Raw genomic sequence first — 17,843 nt, 5'->3', positions numbered from 1 at the left:
GTTGTCAATACACAGCATATGGAACGTTCAGAAGTGGGGGTGGCGGACTCTCAGGACGGAAATTCTGACTCCTCATTCATTTAGTTTGTTTCAGGCTTTCATAACAGAAGAATTCAGCTTCAGCACTTAAGGTGACAAGGTATCTTAAGTATGGTACCCCCATTACCAGAACATCTGAGCACCTCACAGTCTGAAAGCCTGTGCTGTTACATGCGTATAATTTTTAAAGTCATGTGTGTATAAAAAAAAAAGACTGAAAATGGCTGAGAACTTAAAAATTGGACAGTAACAGACTGCAAATCCTAGCGATGATTGAACCTGGTGATATTCTGAACAAAAAAGAGCCCTCAATCATGTTTCCACTGCTTCACACTGATTCTGACATTACAGTCTTCAGAGTGATGTTTGGGGTTATTGCATGCACTGGTTTTCTTGTTGGGAGTGGTTGTGTTTATTTGCATGTGGGTTGTTGTGCTGGGAGATTTGTGTTGATACGTATTGAGGTGTTGATACGAATGAGAGGTGTGTGCTGCCATGAGGGGGGCAGTGTGTGTTTGGGGTTATTGTATGTGGTGACTGTGTTGTTGTGTGGGTGGTTTTGAAGAACTGTGGCAGTTAGGCCAAGTAATCCATGATCTGTGTAGTCTTCCTATAGCAGGGTGGCTACCTGGCTCCTAAAATAGAAGCGGTTAAAAGCAGCCCTGGAGAGGGCTGTGGCTGGGGATGGCTGATTGGGGAAGCAGCCACAGCTGGGCCATGCCCCAATCAGGCCCCAGCTGGTCTGTATAAAAAGGCTGTGAGTCCAGGCTGGGAAAGAGCAGGACCTGCCTGCTTGCCAGGGTACTGAGGGTGGTGCAGTGCTGGGGAAGGAGCAGGCTGAGTAGGGGTGCTCCAGGCTGTCAACTCCCCAGGCTGTAGGGCCTGGTCCAAGGCCCGTAGAGGTACTGGGAGGCAGAGGAAGGCAACATGTCCGAACCCCCTTGCCTATGAGTGGCCTTTACACTGCAGTCTGCCCCAGGGAGAGGGGGCTTGGTGATGACTGGCATTAGCCCAGACTGAGGCAAGGTGGGGATAGTGGGTTGGGGGTTCCCCAGGAAGGGGAGACCCAGAGGCAGAGTGTGGGGGTACTTCCAGGGGGCAGAACCCCACAGAAAGGGGCACTGGGGTCTGTGAGGGACATGGGGGCCAGAGCTGTGCGGATCACAGGCCTGCAGAGGGTGCTCCAGGCTGGAAAAGAGCTAATTCCTAACAACCAGCAGGAGGTGCTGCAGGGGTGTCTGGCTCTTTTACACTTCCTTATGCAACCAGTGAAATGATTGCATGTAAATTAGTTGTAGAATAAGAGTGGTGACTGGTTGAGTTACCTCTGATATCACAATGTCTAGGATTCTTTTCATGGCATTTGCTGTTGCATGTGTATAATTTTGTAAAGTCAAAATGGCTGAGAACTTAAAAATCTGACAGTGACAGACTGTGAATCCCAGTGATGACTGAACCTGGTGATATGCTAAACAACAAAAGTTCTCAATCATGCTTGTACATGTTTCCATCACTTTGCGCTGACTCTACAGATATTCAGGCTTCAGAGTGACAATCCTGGAATCTTATTATGTAGATCCTCCCTTTTATCCTTATTTTACAGATGGGGAAAAACTAAGGCACAGAGAGGCTATGTGACTTGCACAAGGTCTCACACACAGTCTGTTGTGGAGCAGAGAAACAAGTCCATAGAGAAATGTAAATGGAACTCTTCCTAAAAAAGACCCAAATTAGTTGCGTTTAGACTGAGTGAGAAGTTAGCTCAACAGACTTACTGATGCCTTGGGAGAATTGACCTCTGAATTTTCCTTGTATTTGTAGTTTCCTCTTTGAAGAATTATTGGCATATTTTGGTGTCCATTTTAGAGTATTCTGGGTGTGTTTTTGGAAGGTGGATTTCCCCCTCCCCCTTTTCGCTTTCACCTTTTTCTGAAAAGTGAATTTGTGACACATGATGCTAGGGCTGTCTGGGATAGATCAAAATGTCCCATTGCTGGCTTCTCCAGATTTGCCAGATCACTGTGCAGTTTAGCTGTCAGCAAAGATGTCCACTTGGAACGATCTACAGATACAATAAAGCACAACATGGATCAGAGGTGTGTACTGAAGAAAGCTCTGACAGGTGATAGGATGGTGCATGTAGAACAAGAATCAATTCCAGGAAGTCCAGCTCTTCCTCTAGCTTGTTTTGAAGGCTGTGCATATTGTGCAAAGCCATATCCTGGTATCTATTCAGTCAGAGGCTGTGAATATTGTAACTCAATATTGTAACTTAATATTTGCTAACTCAATGCATATCTCAGCTTTTGTTGCATTGTAACAGAATCTATGATTAGCCTTTGAGAGATGAGTCAACTTTCAACTTATCTGTGCTTCTAAGTGGTTTGGTGTGCATCATTTCATAATATTCTTGGGCCACTCCAGTCATGGCTTGTCACGTTACACTGCATAGGCACAGGAACTTCAAGTAAACCCTTATGATCTAACTACATACCCATCCCCGCCAGTTCATCGGCAGACTCAATATAGCTGGTATTTCAGAATGCAAACCACTTATTACTCCTGAATGAATTTGCTCTGGGCAGCTCAGAGATCATCAAGGTATGTTTAGAGTAAGAAATGATGGATAAAACTTTCAGGGCAATCTTTACAATATTTCTGTCTAATCTATTAAATCTGAATTATGTAATCTATCTGGTATTATGGCACATGCATGTTGAAAGGATACCTTTTTGTACATGTAGTAACCTGCTATATATTGTTACACCTTGTCAGAATAGCTTCTGTCAAATATTAATTACTAATGCATTTTCTAGGAGGCTTTATAATAAGATATTAAACACTGTAGCTGTGTCTCCTGAATGTATCATAAATATTTTAAAAAGGTCTTTATATGTAGTACCTTCATTGAATGTCAGTTTGCAGTTGCCTTTTGTTTAGGATATTGTATAGGGCTTTCATATCCCAGATATTAACATACCTGTGTGTCTGTATGCCTTACAAAATTCAATTTGCTTATTCAAGATATAGATGTACATAAGGGGTGAAATCCTGCCCCAATTGAAGTCAATGGGAGTGGGTCCAGCAGGATTTCGTTTTATATATCTGAGCTTGAGCACGTCACCTAAGCTCTGTCTGTTTCCTCAATTGTAAAATGAGGCTTTATTATGTCAATTTAGTTTGTTAAAACTTTATTGGCAGTACAAGCTATAATCTGTATTGCTGAAGTGTAAGAGACAAAGCCCAAACCCTGTGCTCTGCCAAAGGAAGGTACAGTCTGCTTGGGATGGGGCTTCACACTGCGTTTGGGATTTGATCTCCTGTGTCCATTTGTCTTTGTAGTCCATTTCTGGTACAGGTGGAGGCTGCTACATAGTGTAATGCCATCTCTGCTGGGCCTCCCCTTTCCCTCAAGGCTAGACACAGCTCTTCCTTATAGCTTCTTGATGAAAACTCTTATTTCTGATCATTTGAAGGAAAATATTTTCCTTGTATTTGCAATGTACCCCTGTTGTGTTGGAATGGAAAATCCCAATCTCTCCTGAGTCAAATTGTTCAGTCACTCTTCTCTGGGTTTGGACTGTTTATGTATGTCTCCCCAGTTCCAGCTCTAGTTTGTGGTCATGGATTCTGTGCTTAATGAGAGTCTATCCTTGCTTTGCATATTTCACTGCAATGAGGTAGACTGCTAGTGTAATAGTTCTGTTCAGAGATCTGCAGTGTAGTGTAGCTTGTTGGTTTTGATAGGCCTTCCCAGTGACTCATATATTCACATTGAAAAGTGATCAAGAGACTAGAAACACATGGAGTGGATTGTGTGCTCTGCTGCCCGGGAGGTTAGTGTTGTTGATGACAGACAAATGGAGCATGCTTCCATCTGTATTTAGTTTTTGATCCTTTAGTGTTCTGCTGTGGAGTGTTTTGCTGCTCCGGTTGAGATGACACTGGAAGGTCAGTATTCTTTTCTTTGTGTTGATGAAGATGGGGAATAACCCAGTTTGGCTCTGCAGCCATTGTTGCTGCAGTTCCTGTATAAACACAGTTGTGTAAATACTGCAGGTATAGGCTTTCTACTGGGATTTTGTCCTAACTGGTGTAATTGTCGATTACAATCGGACCCCCAGATTTTACTCCCGTGTAGTAAAAGCATTTGAAATATGGCTAGAACTATTCTCTGCTGTATGGGTTCACTGGAAGACTATCTTCTAGTGGCCCACATAGCTCTCTCTTATAGTGTGTTCTAGCCATTCTGAAACTCTTGATGTATTTATTCTAAGGCTCAGGCATGTTCAATATAGGTGTATTCAACCCTTTGTACTAAATTTTGAGTTTGTGGTGGTGGTTTGGGGGCTTTTTCTGCAACACTGTGGTGTGGTGTGTTTTTTTTTTTTTTTTTTTTGTTCTTTCCGGGCTGTCCTGTTGCCCTATGTACTGCAATATGGTCCTAGCAGGTGTATGTTTCTTTGGTGACTGTCTTATGTAGGTGAGAATATTGCAAAGAACCTGGTGGCTCATTACTAGGCATAGTATTAACTCCCAGTGCAACATCTAGCCTGTAAAGGACTCCATGACCTCCAGAGCACAGAAGAGGGAAGTACCACTAGAGGCCAGGGGAGACCTGGCTCAGGAGGTTGCTGGAAGCTGAGTGGGAACAAGAGTTGTTGTTACTTGAGGCAAGGGTCTGGGAGCTGGCAGTGGAGAGAAGGTCAGGCAACTTGGGATCTGGGATTGAAAGGCTGACAGCTGCCCTGGGAAGCAGCTTTTACTGGCAAGGAAGGGAGCTGTAGCCATAGCAGGTGGATCCTCAGAAATAGCCGACAAACGAGGGTTGTGCAGTCTGTTCCAAACAATATGGACAAAATAACTGAACTCTGGCCAGGGATCGACAAGCCGGTGTCTGCCTCCAGGATGGAGCATCCCTGGCATTAGGCCAGAGAGACTGCCCTGAGGGGCTCAGTTCGAAGCTGTTCATTCATCTTCTGCTTGTAACTTAAAGTCGTTGTGCTCAGGGTTGTTGCAGTGTTTTTCTGACAGCCCTAATAAAACAACCCTTTGTTATTCATCAGACTAAGTGTTTATGGGAGGGCTAAAGCCAATGCTAGATGTGCCTAGTGCACTTGCTTCTAGGTGTTCAGTACACACACCTCTTCCAGACATCTAGGGACTGGTACACCACAGCACTCAGCGACCCCCTTGCAATGGCTCAGTTCAGCAATGACCAGGTCACCAGCATAGAAGAGGCATTTTATCTCCAGGTTGTTTAGTGGAAGTCCTGGATTAGGGTATTGATGATGTATATGTTGAGGAGGGTCAAGTATAGGATACATTCCCGTTTACACCTCTTAATTGCCCGGAGGAACTGGTTTGCATGTTTCTATTCTGCATCTGGGGGAATGGTATGTGGTTTTGGTGGTGATGATTGATTCCCACTAATTCCATTTGGTGGTAATTTTAAGGTTCAGTTATCAGTGATGGACTGAGTGGAAACTTTTTTTTTTAAATTTTGTGAAGCAGGCAAATATTGCACCTGTTTTCAGTGAGCATCTGTAGGGTCTAGACTTGGTCAGTGATTCGATTCTTTTTGGAATGCATTTGACGTTTTTGCATTTACTTTGAGTTGAGATAAACAACTCTTAAATCAGTGCTGAGGAGGCCAAAAGTTACAACGGAAACCACGTAAGTGTTTTGTAATGGGGCAGGCACTCAAATGTAGAAACATGACTCATCTCGTGTGATTTGCTGATTACAGATACTCTTGTGCCTTCAGCCAGCTAGCTATGAAAAAATACTAAATCCAGAAAAATACTCCAGAATGTTTACCCAAATGCATCACACCATTGTTTAAACATTGGGATGCCTTTTTGTAGACATAAGATGCCATCTCTTGCTGTGGAATATTCCAGCAACTTGTTCCTTTGTCGCTCTTGGGAGGGAACGGAAGAGGATTTTTAACGTTTTGTTTATTTTAAGAAATACTAATGGAAATGCCTCGAAGATCTGCAGACATCTCCTTTCTTAGTGGAGTGTTGTCATGTTCTCAGTCTATGCCTCCTAACTGTTTTGGTGTCACCAGAACTGCTCGCTTCAACACACTCTAATATGAAAAGAGACTTTTCCAGGAACATTTATTGGTATTGGTCCAAATCCTTGACCTGCATGCAAGCCTGAGTAAATTGGCTTAGGGCAGGCATTCTCAGCAAAGCATGGGGTGACTGGAATCATCCTCGAGACTCATGGCCATGGAGTCTTAATAGAGATGCTCCATAATTTCTCTACAATCTCAACAGAAGTAGTAGCGGTGGCTCATATGCTCCCCTTTCCATGAGTTGTTTGGGTCAGTTGGTCCATGTAGTCGTGGACTATTGGCCATTCTATTGCCCCTACCTTGCTCCCAATAAACATCTCTGTTAGTGTGGCGCACAGTTTTAGGGTTGGCAGGGGCACAGTGCCCGGAGGGAAATTTTTCAAAATCTGCCCTCTGCAGCAGAACTTTAATGCTTCTGCTGAACTTTGGGCCAAATCAACATGTTCAGAGGGGGAAGCAGGATTTTACATAACCCTATCCATACCTCTACCACTTGCATCAAATATGTGGCTGTGTCTGCCTACATCTTAGCAGGTTTCAGAGTAGCAGCCATGTTAGTCTGTATTCGCAAAAAGAAAAGAAGTACTTGTGGCACCTTAGACTAACCAATTTATTTGAGCATAAGCTTTCGTGAGCTACAGCTCACTTCATCGGATGCATACTGTGGAAAGTGTAGAAGATCTTTGTATACACACAAAGCATGAAAAAATGGGTGTTTACCACTACAAAAGGTTTTCTCTCCCCCCACCCCACTCTCCTGCTGGTAATAGCTTATGTAAAGTGATCACTCTCCTTACAATGTGTATGATAAACACCCATTTTTTTTCATGCTTTGTGTGTATAAAAAGATCTTCTACACTTTCCACAGTATGCATCCAATGAAGTGAGCTGTAGCTCATGAAAGCTTATGCTCAAATAAATTGGTTCGTCTCTAAGGTGCCACAAGTACTCCTTTTCTTTTTACATCTTAACAAAGATTTTATAGCACAGCCAGCACCTTAGTACTCAGGTTTCATGCTACTAACATTTTGTTGCTTAACCAAATATTCTGCAGCAAGCCTGTTTTTTTATTAGCCTGCACTATGGTATGTAATCAATGGTTAAAATGGCATTAAAAATGTCAAACACAGCATTATTTTCTAATGCCACATCCTTGACATTTTAAGGATGTGTTCTTGTTCTTTCATAAAATTCATTGATTTGCATTGGGTCTCCAGTCAGTAGTTCTATACTTGAACTGTAGCTGTCGTTCCTGCCCATGAAGGAGGCAGATGCAGAATAGGAAAGCTAACAGAGGTCATATACCAAGGAGAGTGGCTGTACTTTAGCAACAGGACAGTTAGATTTGTAGAGGTTTGATGCCCATCACACTTTCTACAGCATTATCAACTTTTTGGCTTCACAATCCCACATCCTTCCTACTGCCTAGCTTGAACAATAAGGCATATGAAATAACTTGAGGAGCCTGAGTAATGAATGACATTGTGATGCGAGGTCATTATTAGAACTGGGCAATTCATGTTGGATTCAGAGAATTGTCTCAGTGGTACACGCATTCATCCAAAAAAACCCAAACAAGCCCAAGATGTTTGGTTTCGGCTTTTTTTTTTTTTTAAACAAAACATTTCAAATCAAAACTTTGTCAAAATTTACTTCAATTTTTTTTTAAATGTGAAGCTTTTTTGTTTTAAAATTTTTGGGTCACTTTTTTTTTGGTTCACAAAAAAATTTGGAAAACTTTTCTTTCTGATTGACCCGAAACAATTTCCTCCAGATATGGAGTAGCCAGCAAACACAAATATTTTCACAGCTCTAGTCATCATGTGCTGGTGGTTTGTGCAATGTGATATTTTGACACCACCATTGCAGAGCAACATGGTGGTGATGATAAATGTCAATGTAACTTGAAGCAAATTGCAGAAACTGAATAAGCAGCATTGTTGATCTATTTCAGTCTGCAGCTCTGCTATTCCGCTTGTCTTAGTCCTATATATCTCACTTTCTAAAACTTCACCAGCACTGTTTACCTCTCTCCTACCTGTAGCTGCATGTCTCCTTGCGGCATTTATAGCTTTAGCACAGATGCACAGGGCCCCCTTCCTTGTGGGTAACATAAAATAAAAATACAAACTCTGAAGCCCTGTTCATGTGTAACTTTCTATACAGACCAAGTACAAGAGGGAGAGCTGGCCAGTGAATTTCTGAGATAAGGGAGTAACTGATTTTTTTTTTTTTTTTTATCCCCAACCAGAATCCAGGCTTCATAGCTGTCTTGATTCCAAACTCCTTTTCATGTCTGCTGGTGCCTTAGTTGACAAGACCAAAACTTATCACTCCCGTAACCCCAAATCCTCAGTGCGGCTTCTCTTTTAGGAGCAACTGTGCTGCCTTGGGGGCTAGAGAATGAATTCTCTTCAAAGCCTGTTTTTGGCTATTGTATAAAATACAATACTGGCTAAATCAAACTCTCCTTTTTCACAGCCAGCCATGCAGCCCGATAATTGTTGGTGACCGGAGCAGATTTGCATGTTAAAAGGAGTGACTGGAGACACTCAAAGAGGAAACCTATTCATCAAGGCTAGCTTAATCCTTATGAATATTATTATTCCCAGGGACTATACCCCCAGACCTCATCAGAGCAGGCCTGCATTTAGACTCATTTTTTTCCCCATTAATGATTAATTTGTAATGGTTTGAGTCTTAACCCTGATACTGTGCAGCTCACCAGAAGGAATTAAAGAAGGAGCCTGTAAGGCGCGCGCTCTGACAGTAGCTTACTGCATCGGAAGGGTAGCTGGCTTTGAAAGGATGCTGTTAAGGGGAGGAGCAGGTGGTGGGATAGTGTATTGGAGTGCTGCTGTTTGGAAGCTCATAATATGAGAATTATTAAGGACACTGTTCTTGGGAAGTGTATAATGTCGCAGCTGATGCAGCTATGACTCTATTGAACTGATGGAATCCTAGGCGGCGGCAGTTAGGCATTGCTAGCAGGCAGCTTACACTGCTGGAGTCCCACCTGGTACTAATTTAAGGGGACTAGATTCCCAAAATAGAAAGTGGGGGCACTCTGAGTCCCCCTGTCAAAGGGGGTGGTGCAGCAGGGTTTTGGTAGGTGGGAGGGTGGGGTTGGAATGGAGGCTCTTTTTTATGATGGTGAGTGAGCGGTTCCTGCTTAGTAATCATTGCTCCCCACCCTTTTCCCAGTCTGTGCATCCAGCAATTTCTTCTCTTACACTGCAACTCTCATTCCTGCCTTCAGGGATAAATCTGGGGCCTAGGTATACCAGTGTTGGGGGTAACATGGGATCTCCTCCCTGAGTTGCTGCACACTCTGGTACTAGCAAAAAGAAAAGGAGTACTTGTGGCACCTTAGAGACTAACCAATTTATTTGAGCATAAGATTTCGTGAGCTACAGCTCACTTCATCGGATGCATACTGTGGAAAATACAGAAGATGATGTTTTTATACACACAGACCATGGAAAAAATGGGTGTTATCACTACAAAAGGTTTTCTCTTCTTCCCCCCCCTCCCCACACACACACACCCCACTCTCCTCTGGTACTAGGGTTGCCACCGATCCAGTTTTCACCCAGACAGTCTGGGTTTCAGCTTTTGTGTATGGGTGCCATTTGACAAGCCTTGATGTCTGGTGTGTGGGTTTTTTTTATCTATGGAAAAGGTGGTAACCTTAAGCGAAAGGAAGGAGGCAGAACAGCAGCAGCTGCCACCTCTGGGGCCAGACTGCTCATGCAGCTCCTAGTGGCCTCAACTGTGCTGGTGAAGACCCTGCGAGCGACAGAGGCAGGACCTTGTGGAGAAGAAGCAGATCGGGGGAGGGAAGCCTTGGGGAGGGCGGGGTCTCCTTACCAGCCATTAGAAAGGTAGCTACACAGTATGGTACAGAAAGGAGTCGGGAAAGCTGCAAATCCCAGAGTGCATGGGACCATGATACAGAGCATATGTTCCAGAGGCACAACACTGTCCAGACATATCTTGGCCCAAAATTCATGTTGATGGATGGGTCTCTGGCCAAAGGAAACTAGTTGATCTGGCTGATTCATACTGCAGTTATGATGAAACGCCATTCAGTCAGCCAGGATTGCCTTCACAAATCCTGGATGGTCCCAGAAAACCAGGCCATGACTTATAAGACCACCTTCTTTGGTATTTTGATATTAAAGAAAATTTTTTTTTTTTTTTTTTTTGCTTTTATCTGCAACTCCTCTCACCTCCAGAAGTGAGACTGTAGCAGAAAACTCTAGCGTTTTGTTTGAACCTGAGGCAAATTAATGTGTCAAGACACTTACTGTAATGTTGTTGTATTACCTTTTTATGCTTATCCTCCCGACCCTCCGAAAAAAGCAGATATGGTGTATTTGTGTTAGCACCTTGCTAACTGACATTGTGTTTCTTGCTCATGTAACAAGAGCCCACGTTCCCAATGTAAATGACAGGTAGTGTCCTAAAGTACAACTCTCAACTGACCAGGTCTATATGAAACTTTGTGGGTTTTGATGGGTATGAATTCACATGCCTGAATTCTTTTTTTCCTGAGTTGTTGTTCTGAACCCACCCAAGAACTAAAGTAAAGCTCAACTGAACCTCTCAGTTTTGCCTGATTTAGGGCAAATCAGAATTACTGTTATGTGCAATCTGGTATGTGAAAATGTCTCATGTTTTCAGTCAAAACATATGACTCTAACCAGGGTTGCTGGAAACTTTTTGGCTCTGATTCATTGGGTGGCTTGTGAACATAAATCCTGGCCTGAGGAGGAGATTTGACATGGAATGTGACCATGGGCAGGTTTGTTACAAAGCTCTTGCAAATATGCTTGTGAACAAAGGACCAGTATCAACTCGGGTTCAGAATTAAACCCCAGACTCTGCAGTCATTTTGTACTTTGCAGTACCTACATTAAATCATTCCTCCTCCATCCAAATGCAAGTGAGGTAACAGTAAAATAGGGAGCCTTTAGAAGGGTTTTGAAGTAATTTGTATTATCCAAGCTGGTCATAATCAGCCACTAATAAGCCTGTTTATGTTATGACCTTCGCTGTCCCCTTTCAAGTGTTAGATCAATGTTAATCCTGCCCATTGTTCATTTCCTAACACAGTTAAGAATGCTGTATAAATATGTGCCTACCTCACTTGGATTCTGTGGTCTCAAAGTAGCTTTAAATTAGCCCTCTTGCACGTATATAGCATTTTTGATTGCTGCATATTGTATAACTTTTCTGCCTTTAAAGATCCACTTTCAAGAATGTGCATCTAAGTTGCATGTGTACAAAAGGCAGTAGTTCTGCCCAAAATGGATAATTGTGCTCCTACTGCTAATTAACAAAAGGAAATGCCAAACTGTTTGCTGATTTTGTATGCTCAGCTGTATATATGCAGATTAGTTATTCATTTATAAAAATGTAGACTTTAATACATATGTAATCTGGCCAGGTTTCAGTTGCTGTGGGAACTATAACTCTGAATTTCATGTAAAATTCCAACTATAATGTTACATTTAATACAATTCTTTTTCCTTTTTTTAAAAATGCCGGAGGTGAAAAATAGAGTGGTTTAATGTTGAAATAAATGTGCCTCTTAGCTGAAACTTCTCTCTTTTCTTCTCAGCCCAAAAGAGTGACTTTTCTGGAAAGTCACAAGTGTCTGAAAATAGGCGTTTAGAATGAAAGTGTCTTTTCTACCACAACTGTATAATTATTATTATAGCTACGGCAATGCTGTAATAAAAGTAAGCAACTGTATACCATATAAACATTCTGAAAACACAGAGAGCTTGTTTATTGTATTCACTTCTTCTTTCTTTCCAGAACACACCAGTGGGAACTCCAATTTTCATAGTGAATGCCACAGACCCAGACCAGGGGGCAGGAGGCAGTGTGCTTTACTCCTTTCAGCCTCCATCCAGCTTCTTTGCCATTGACAGTGGCCGCGGCATTGTGTCGGTAATACGAGAGCTGGATTATGAAATCACTCAGGCCTACCAGCTCCAGGTCAATGCAACGGTGAGTCAGGCCATCTGCTTCATTTAATTCTTTGCTTGGCATTTAAGACTCATCAGCTGCAGGGGAAAGAATCTATTATTGCCTTGTTTTATCTCTCCTCATTCTACTTTCCCTTTGGAATCCTAGTTTCCTGTGGATTGCAACAGTCTAAAATAGAATTTGAATATTTTTGGTGGTCCCATAGGCATGGGCTTGACTGCCAAGTGCCTGCAGTATTTTCAGTGTGTACATAATACTAAAAGCATACATTTCTTTCAAATATTTTATGTTTATAAATTCATTATTTTACCAATTGACTGGTGGCTTCCAACTCATGTTGGACTTGTCTCCAAATTGTGTCTTTCAGAATCTTTTGCTTGCACTTAGATAACTCCCTTAATCCAGGAAACCCTGTATCAAGGTGGTTTGTCACCTTTGGGTATGTCTACAGTGCAGTTAGACACCCATGGGCTGGCCTATGCCATGGGACTCTGGCCAAGTGGCTGTTTAATTGTGGTGTGAACTTTCAGGTGAGGCCCTGGTTTTCATGGGAGACTTCAATCACCCTGATATCTGCTGGGAGAGCAATACAGTGATGCACAGACAATCCAAGCAGTTTTTGGAAAGTGTAGGGGACAATTTCCTGGTGCAAGTGCTGGAGGAACCAAATAGGGGCAGAGCTCCTCTTGAGCTGTTGCTCACAAACTGGGAAGAACTAGTAGGGGAAGCAAAATGGAGGGGAACCTGGGAGGCAGTGACCATGAGATGGTAGAGGTCAGGATCCTGACACAAGGAAGAAAGGAGAGCAGCAGAATATGGACCCTGGACTTCAGAAAAACAGACTTTGACTCCCTCAGGGAAACTGATCGGCAGGATCCCCTGGGAGAATAACATGAGGGGGAAAGGAGTCCAGGAGAGTGGCTGTATTTTAAAGAATCCTTATTGTTTGTTTTTTTACAGGAACAAACCATCCCACTGTATAGAAAGAATAGTAAATATGGCAGGCGACCAGATTGGCTTAACAGTGAAATCCTTGCTGATCTTAAACACATGACCAGGGAGGAGTAAAAAATATTGCTCAGGCATGCAGGAGTGAAATCAGGAAGGCCAAATAATACCTGGAGTTGCAGCTAGCAAGAGATGTTAAGAGTAACAAGAAGGGTTTCTTCAGGTATCTTAGCAACAAGAAGGAAGTCAAGGAAAGTGTGGGCCCCTTACTGAATGAAGGAGGCAACCTAGTGACTGAGGATGTGGAAAAAGCTAATATACTCAGTGCTTTTTTTTAACTCTGTCCTCACGAACAAGGTCAGCTCCCAGGCTACTGCACTGGGCAGCACAGCGTGGGGAGGAGGCAACCAGCCCTCTGTGGAGAAAAGTGGTTCGGGACGATTTAGAAAAGATGGACAAGTCCATGGGGCCGGATGCGCTGCATCTGGGAGTGCTAAAGGAGTTGGCGGATGTGATTGCAGAGCCATTGGCCATTATCTTTGAAAACTCATGGCGATCGGGGGAGGTCCCGGATGACTGGAAAAAGGCTAATGTAGTGCCCATCTTTAAAAAAGGGAAGGAGGAGGATCCTGGGAACTCCAGGCCAGTCATCCTCACCTCAGTCCCTGGAAAAATCATGGAGCAGATCCTCAAGGAATCAATTCTGAAGCACTTGGAGAGGAAAGTGATCAGGAACAGTCAGCATGGATTCACCAAGTGCAAGTCATGCCTGACTAATCTAATTGCCTTCTATGATGATTGGCTCTGTGGATGAGGGGAAAGCAGTGGACATGTTCCTTGACTTTAGCAAAGCTTTTGATACAGTCTCCCACAGTATTGTCAGCAAGTTTAAAGAAGTATGGGATGGATGAATGGACTATAAGGTGGATAGAAAGCTGGCTAGATTGTCGCGCTCAACAGGTAGTGATCAATGGCTCCATGTCCAGCTGGCAACCGGTATCAAGCAGAGTGCCCCAAGTCCTGGGGCCAGTTTTGTTGAATATCTTCATTAATGATCTGGAGGAGGGCGTGGACTGCACCCTCAGCAAGCTTGCAGATGACACTAAACTGGGAGGAGTGGTAGATACACTGGAGGGTAGGGATAGGATACAGAGGGTCCTAGACAAATTAGAGGATTGGGCCAAAAGAAATCTGATGAGGTTCAACAAGGACAAATGCAGAGTCCTGCACTTAGGACAGAAAAATCCCATGCACCGCTACAGACGAGGGACCGAATGGCTCGGCAGCAGTCCTGCAGAGAAGGACCTAGGGGTTACAGTGGATAAGAAGCTGGATATGAGTCAGCGGTGTGCCCTTGTTGCCAAGAAGGCTAACAGCATTTTGGGCTGTATAAGTAGGGGCATTGCCAGCAGATTGAGGAACATGATTATTCCCCTCTATTCAACATTGGTGAGGCCTCATCTGGAGTACTGTGTCTAGTTTTGGGCCCCACACTACAAGAAGGATGTGGAAAAATTGGAAAGCGTCTAGCGGAGGGCAACAAATTATTAGGGGACTGGAACACATGATTTATGAGGAGAGGCAAAGGGAACTGAGATTGTTTAATCTGCAGAAGAGAAGAATGAGGGGGGATTTGATAGCTGCTTTCAACTACCTGAAAGGGGGTTCCAAAGAGGATGGATCTAGACTGTTCTCAGTGGTAGCAGATGACAGAACAAGGACTAATGGTCTCAAGTTGCAGTGGGGGAGGTTTAGGTTGGATATTAAGAAAAACTTTTTCACTAAGAGGGTGGTGAAACACTGAAATGGATTACGTAGAGGCTTTTAAGGTCAAGCTTGACAAAACGCTGGCTGGGATGATTTAGTTAGGGATTGGTCCTGCTTTGAGCAGGGGGTTGAACTACACGACCTCCTGAGGTCCCTTCCAAGCCTGATATTCTATGGAGCCAGGCTCTGGGATACCTGCAAGGAGGGAGGGTCCCAGAGCCTGGGCTCCACCCTGAGCCTGAACGTCTAGGCTGCAATTAAACAGCCCATTTGCCTGAGTCAGCTGGCATGGGCCAGCCATGTGTGGTGTGTGTTTGTGGGGTTTTTTGTGGTTGTGTTTTTTTTTTTTTTTTTAATTGCAGTGAAGACTTACTCTTTAAGGGCAGTGGGGCCCAGACCAGCCAATCCTTGGTCCCAGGCATGATCCTTTAAAGAAAGGTGTTCCATGAGAGGATCAGTGGTCCAGCTGGGAATGGGGACCAGGTGTCTTAGTCAGGGGACTATAATACTCCACAGGTAAAGAGACTGTGGAGCTCAGTGAGGGGAACCTACAGTCTGGAGAGGAGTGGAGGGGGAAGACTTGCTGAAGCAGAATATGAATCCTGATGAGGGAGAGCTAGGGATGTTAGTGAGGACTATAGCACAATCCAAGAAAGCAGGGCTGTGGGTACCCTGTCCCAAGGGAGAAGATTTTTGAGCCCCAGAGTGAAGGCAGCAAGCAGTGGAAGAGGCCCTAGAAGGAGAAGCAGGGTAGTTTGCAGCTATGTGGGGCAGAGGTTTTTTTTGCCAAGAGCAGTTCATCTAAGCTGGATGTCTGGGAGCCATCAGCCTCCCCCTTCTCTTCTCTTCTCTTCTCCCCCCCCCCTCCCTCCCCCTCCACCCCACAAGCTGCTGGAGAGTTACGTGCAGGAGCTAGTTGTTTTCCTGGAGGGGAAGGGACTGAAGAGACATTGACCAGTTCCCCAAGACAAGTGTTGAATACCTGGGACCATTTCAGCTAAACTGGGACTGTTAGCAGGTATGGAAGAGTTGAGCTGCTTGGGTCCTCCCAGCAGGTACCCATAGCTGGAGGGAGGGCAGAGAAGGGAAGAGTTGCAGAGACACTAAATAATTAGTTTGGCATCCTGATTCTGTCTCGATCTCTGCCTTGATGTGTCAATAAATGATGCTGCAAGTCATGAGGATACAATGCCATGAAGTAAACATTGCAATTCAATGTCAAAGTCCTGCTTTGATTCCATTGTGACTTCCTACAACTCCATTCATTAATGACTTGGCTTTCCAACTCCTTAAGGACAGGTGCCACTGCCCACGCATCCCATATCTAGACACAAGTGAAGTGAGTTCAGTGATCTCATCCTCAGTTTGAGTGCCTATTTGCCATATTACAAAACCACATGTGCTACAGCAGAATTGTCTGTGTGTGCTCAGGAGAGGCCCAGAACTGCAGTACAACAATGCTGTAGATTCACTTTTGAGCTGTACAGGCAGAGCTGTGTGTAAGTCAAGGTTTGGGATAGACAGGAGCACTGCAGTGGGGGTCTGGGCTTCTGTTTGACAGAACTGAGGTTGCACAGGCAGAGCCCGTTCAGATGCAGACACCTGGGCCATGCCGGCCTGCACTGTGCAGGCCACCAGGCCTTAGTATCAGTCCAGCTTCACCAGACTTAAAACCAAAACCAAAAAAGTAGAAGTTTTTATCTGAAGAAAATAAAATCCTCAAGCCCAGTAGTGATGATGCCAGAGTAGCAAGAGAGTGTGAGTCAGAAACAAGCATCTAGCAAAGCCGTGAACACTGAGGCCTGTGTGTTGAGGGTAATGTGCAAGCTGTGTTGTTGAATGAAGTTTAAATTAACACGAATCTCCTGGCAATCGGCCCTTGCTGCTGTTCAGAACCATTTGCGGAAGCGTGTAGTAACCTCTGTTTGCCTTTCACCACTGTGCCTGATGGTAGGGTATCAAGAGACTTGTTTATCTCCCTTCATATGTCACTATGCTGCTTCTCTTTTTGGTAGAATGTGTAACACAGCATTAGTACTTTATCTGGCAAAGGGCTACGTGAGCTAGCACAGCCTTGGGGCTCCCGTTGTGGAGGGACTAGTGCAAGAGAGCTCCCAGTACAGCAGACTTCACCTGATACAGAGCAGTGCTGTGAGGAAGCTCAGATGGATGTAGTCCCAACTATTGCTCACAAGACACTGTAGCTAGGAAGTTCACATTTGTGGCATTTCAGGCACTGCAGCTGTAATAGAGTGCATACTGTCGCAGTCCTGGTTGGCAGTAAGAGGACTCGGTAGTAAAGGTGCCTACTTCACTATCTTGAGACCATTGAGGTTATTTCTCTTGCAAGCTAAGCCATGTTTGAACCCAGACTTCCAGTAGAGAAAAGCATACAATAGCCCAATCACCCTCCAGCCCCCTGGCTTGAAATATTCCAAGGTTGTTGCTTTAAAAGGCTTTCATAATAAAACCTCCTGCATACTTGTTCCAAGCACTCACCTCACGACAACACAGGAAGCAATTTGCCTTACATAGAGAGCTGCAGTTGTACTAATCTTGCCCAACTTTTTTTTTAATATAGAATAAAGGTGGGTGACTTGACTTATTTAAGCTAAAAGTGTAACCTACTTGCAAATGATTTTAATATCATGAGGGTATGTTCTTCCATGGTTAAATGTTTTGTATTTATTTTTAACCCATTATTCCAATTGTAGAAATTTAAAATCAAGGGTTGCTATTTGTGGAGCCCACATAAATGACAGTTTCAGAGTAACAGCCATGTTAGTCTGTATTCGCAAAAAGAAATGAAGTACTTGTGGCACCTTCGAGACTAACCAATTTATTTGAGCATAAGCTTTCGTGAGCTACAGCTCACTTCATCGGATGCATACTGTGGAAAGTGTAGAAGATATTATATACACACAAAGCATGAAAAAATACCTCCTCCCACCCCACTCTCCTGCTGGTAATAGCTTATCTAAAGTGATCACTCTCCTTACAATGT

The 17,843-nt window shown here is 43.8% G+C and overlaps 1 protein-coding gene and 1 long non-coding RNA gene across 3 annotated transcripts in view; one reads left to right on the top strand and one right to left on the bottom strand.

Moving 5' to 3' along the window:
- Positions 1-17,843, top strand: part of CDH23 (cadherin related 23) — a 514,496-nt gene that overhangs the window by 199,985 nt on the left and 296,668 nt on the right. For both annotated transcript variants that reach the window (XM_037904844.2, XM_043551833.1), the window contains exon 7: positions 11,951-12,145. In XM_037904844.2, coding sequence (XP_037760772.2) covers positions 11,951-12,145 — 195 coding nt within the window. The remainder of the gene's footprint in view (positions 1-11,950; positions 12,146-17,843) is intronic.
- On the bottom strand, positions 659-17,727 carry LOC122466652. Its single transcript, XR_006292341.1, has 3 exons — positions 17,715-17,727; positions 10,613-10,617; positions 659-794 (listed from the first exon to the last, which is right to left on the bottom strand). It is a non-coding gene; the product is annotated as an uncharacterized LOC122466652 (long non-coding RNA).

The sequence above is a fragment of the Chelonia mydas genome, chromosome 7, assembly GCF_015237465.2.
Source record: "Chelonia mydas isolate rCheMyd1 chromosome 7, rCheMyd1.pri.v2, whole genome shotgun sequence".
In the NCBI taxonomy this organism is placed as follows: Eukaryota; Metazoa; Chordata; order Testudines; family Cheloniidae; genus Chelonia; species Chelonia mydas.
The sequence above is the reverse complement of the archived record's forward strand: the minus strand, read 5'-3'. Positions and strand labels throughout refer to the sequence as shown.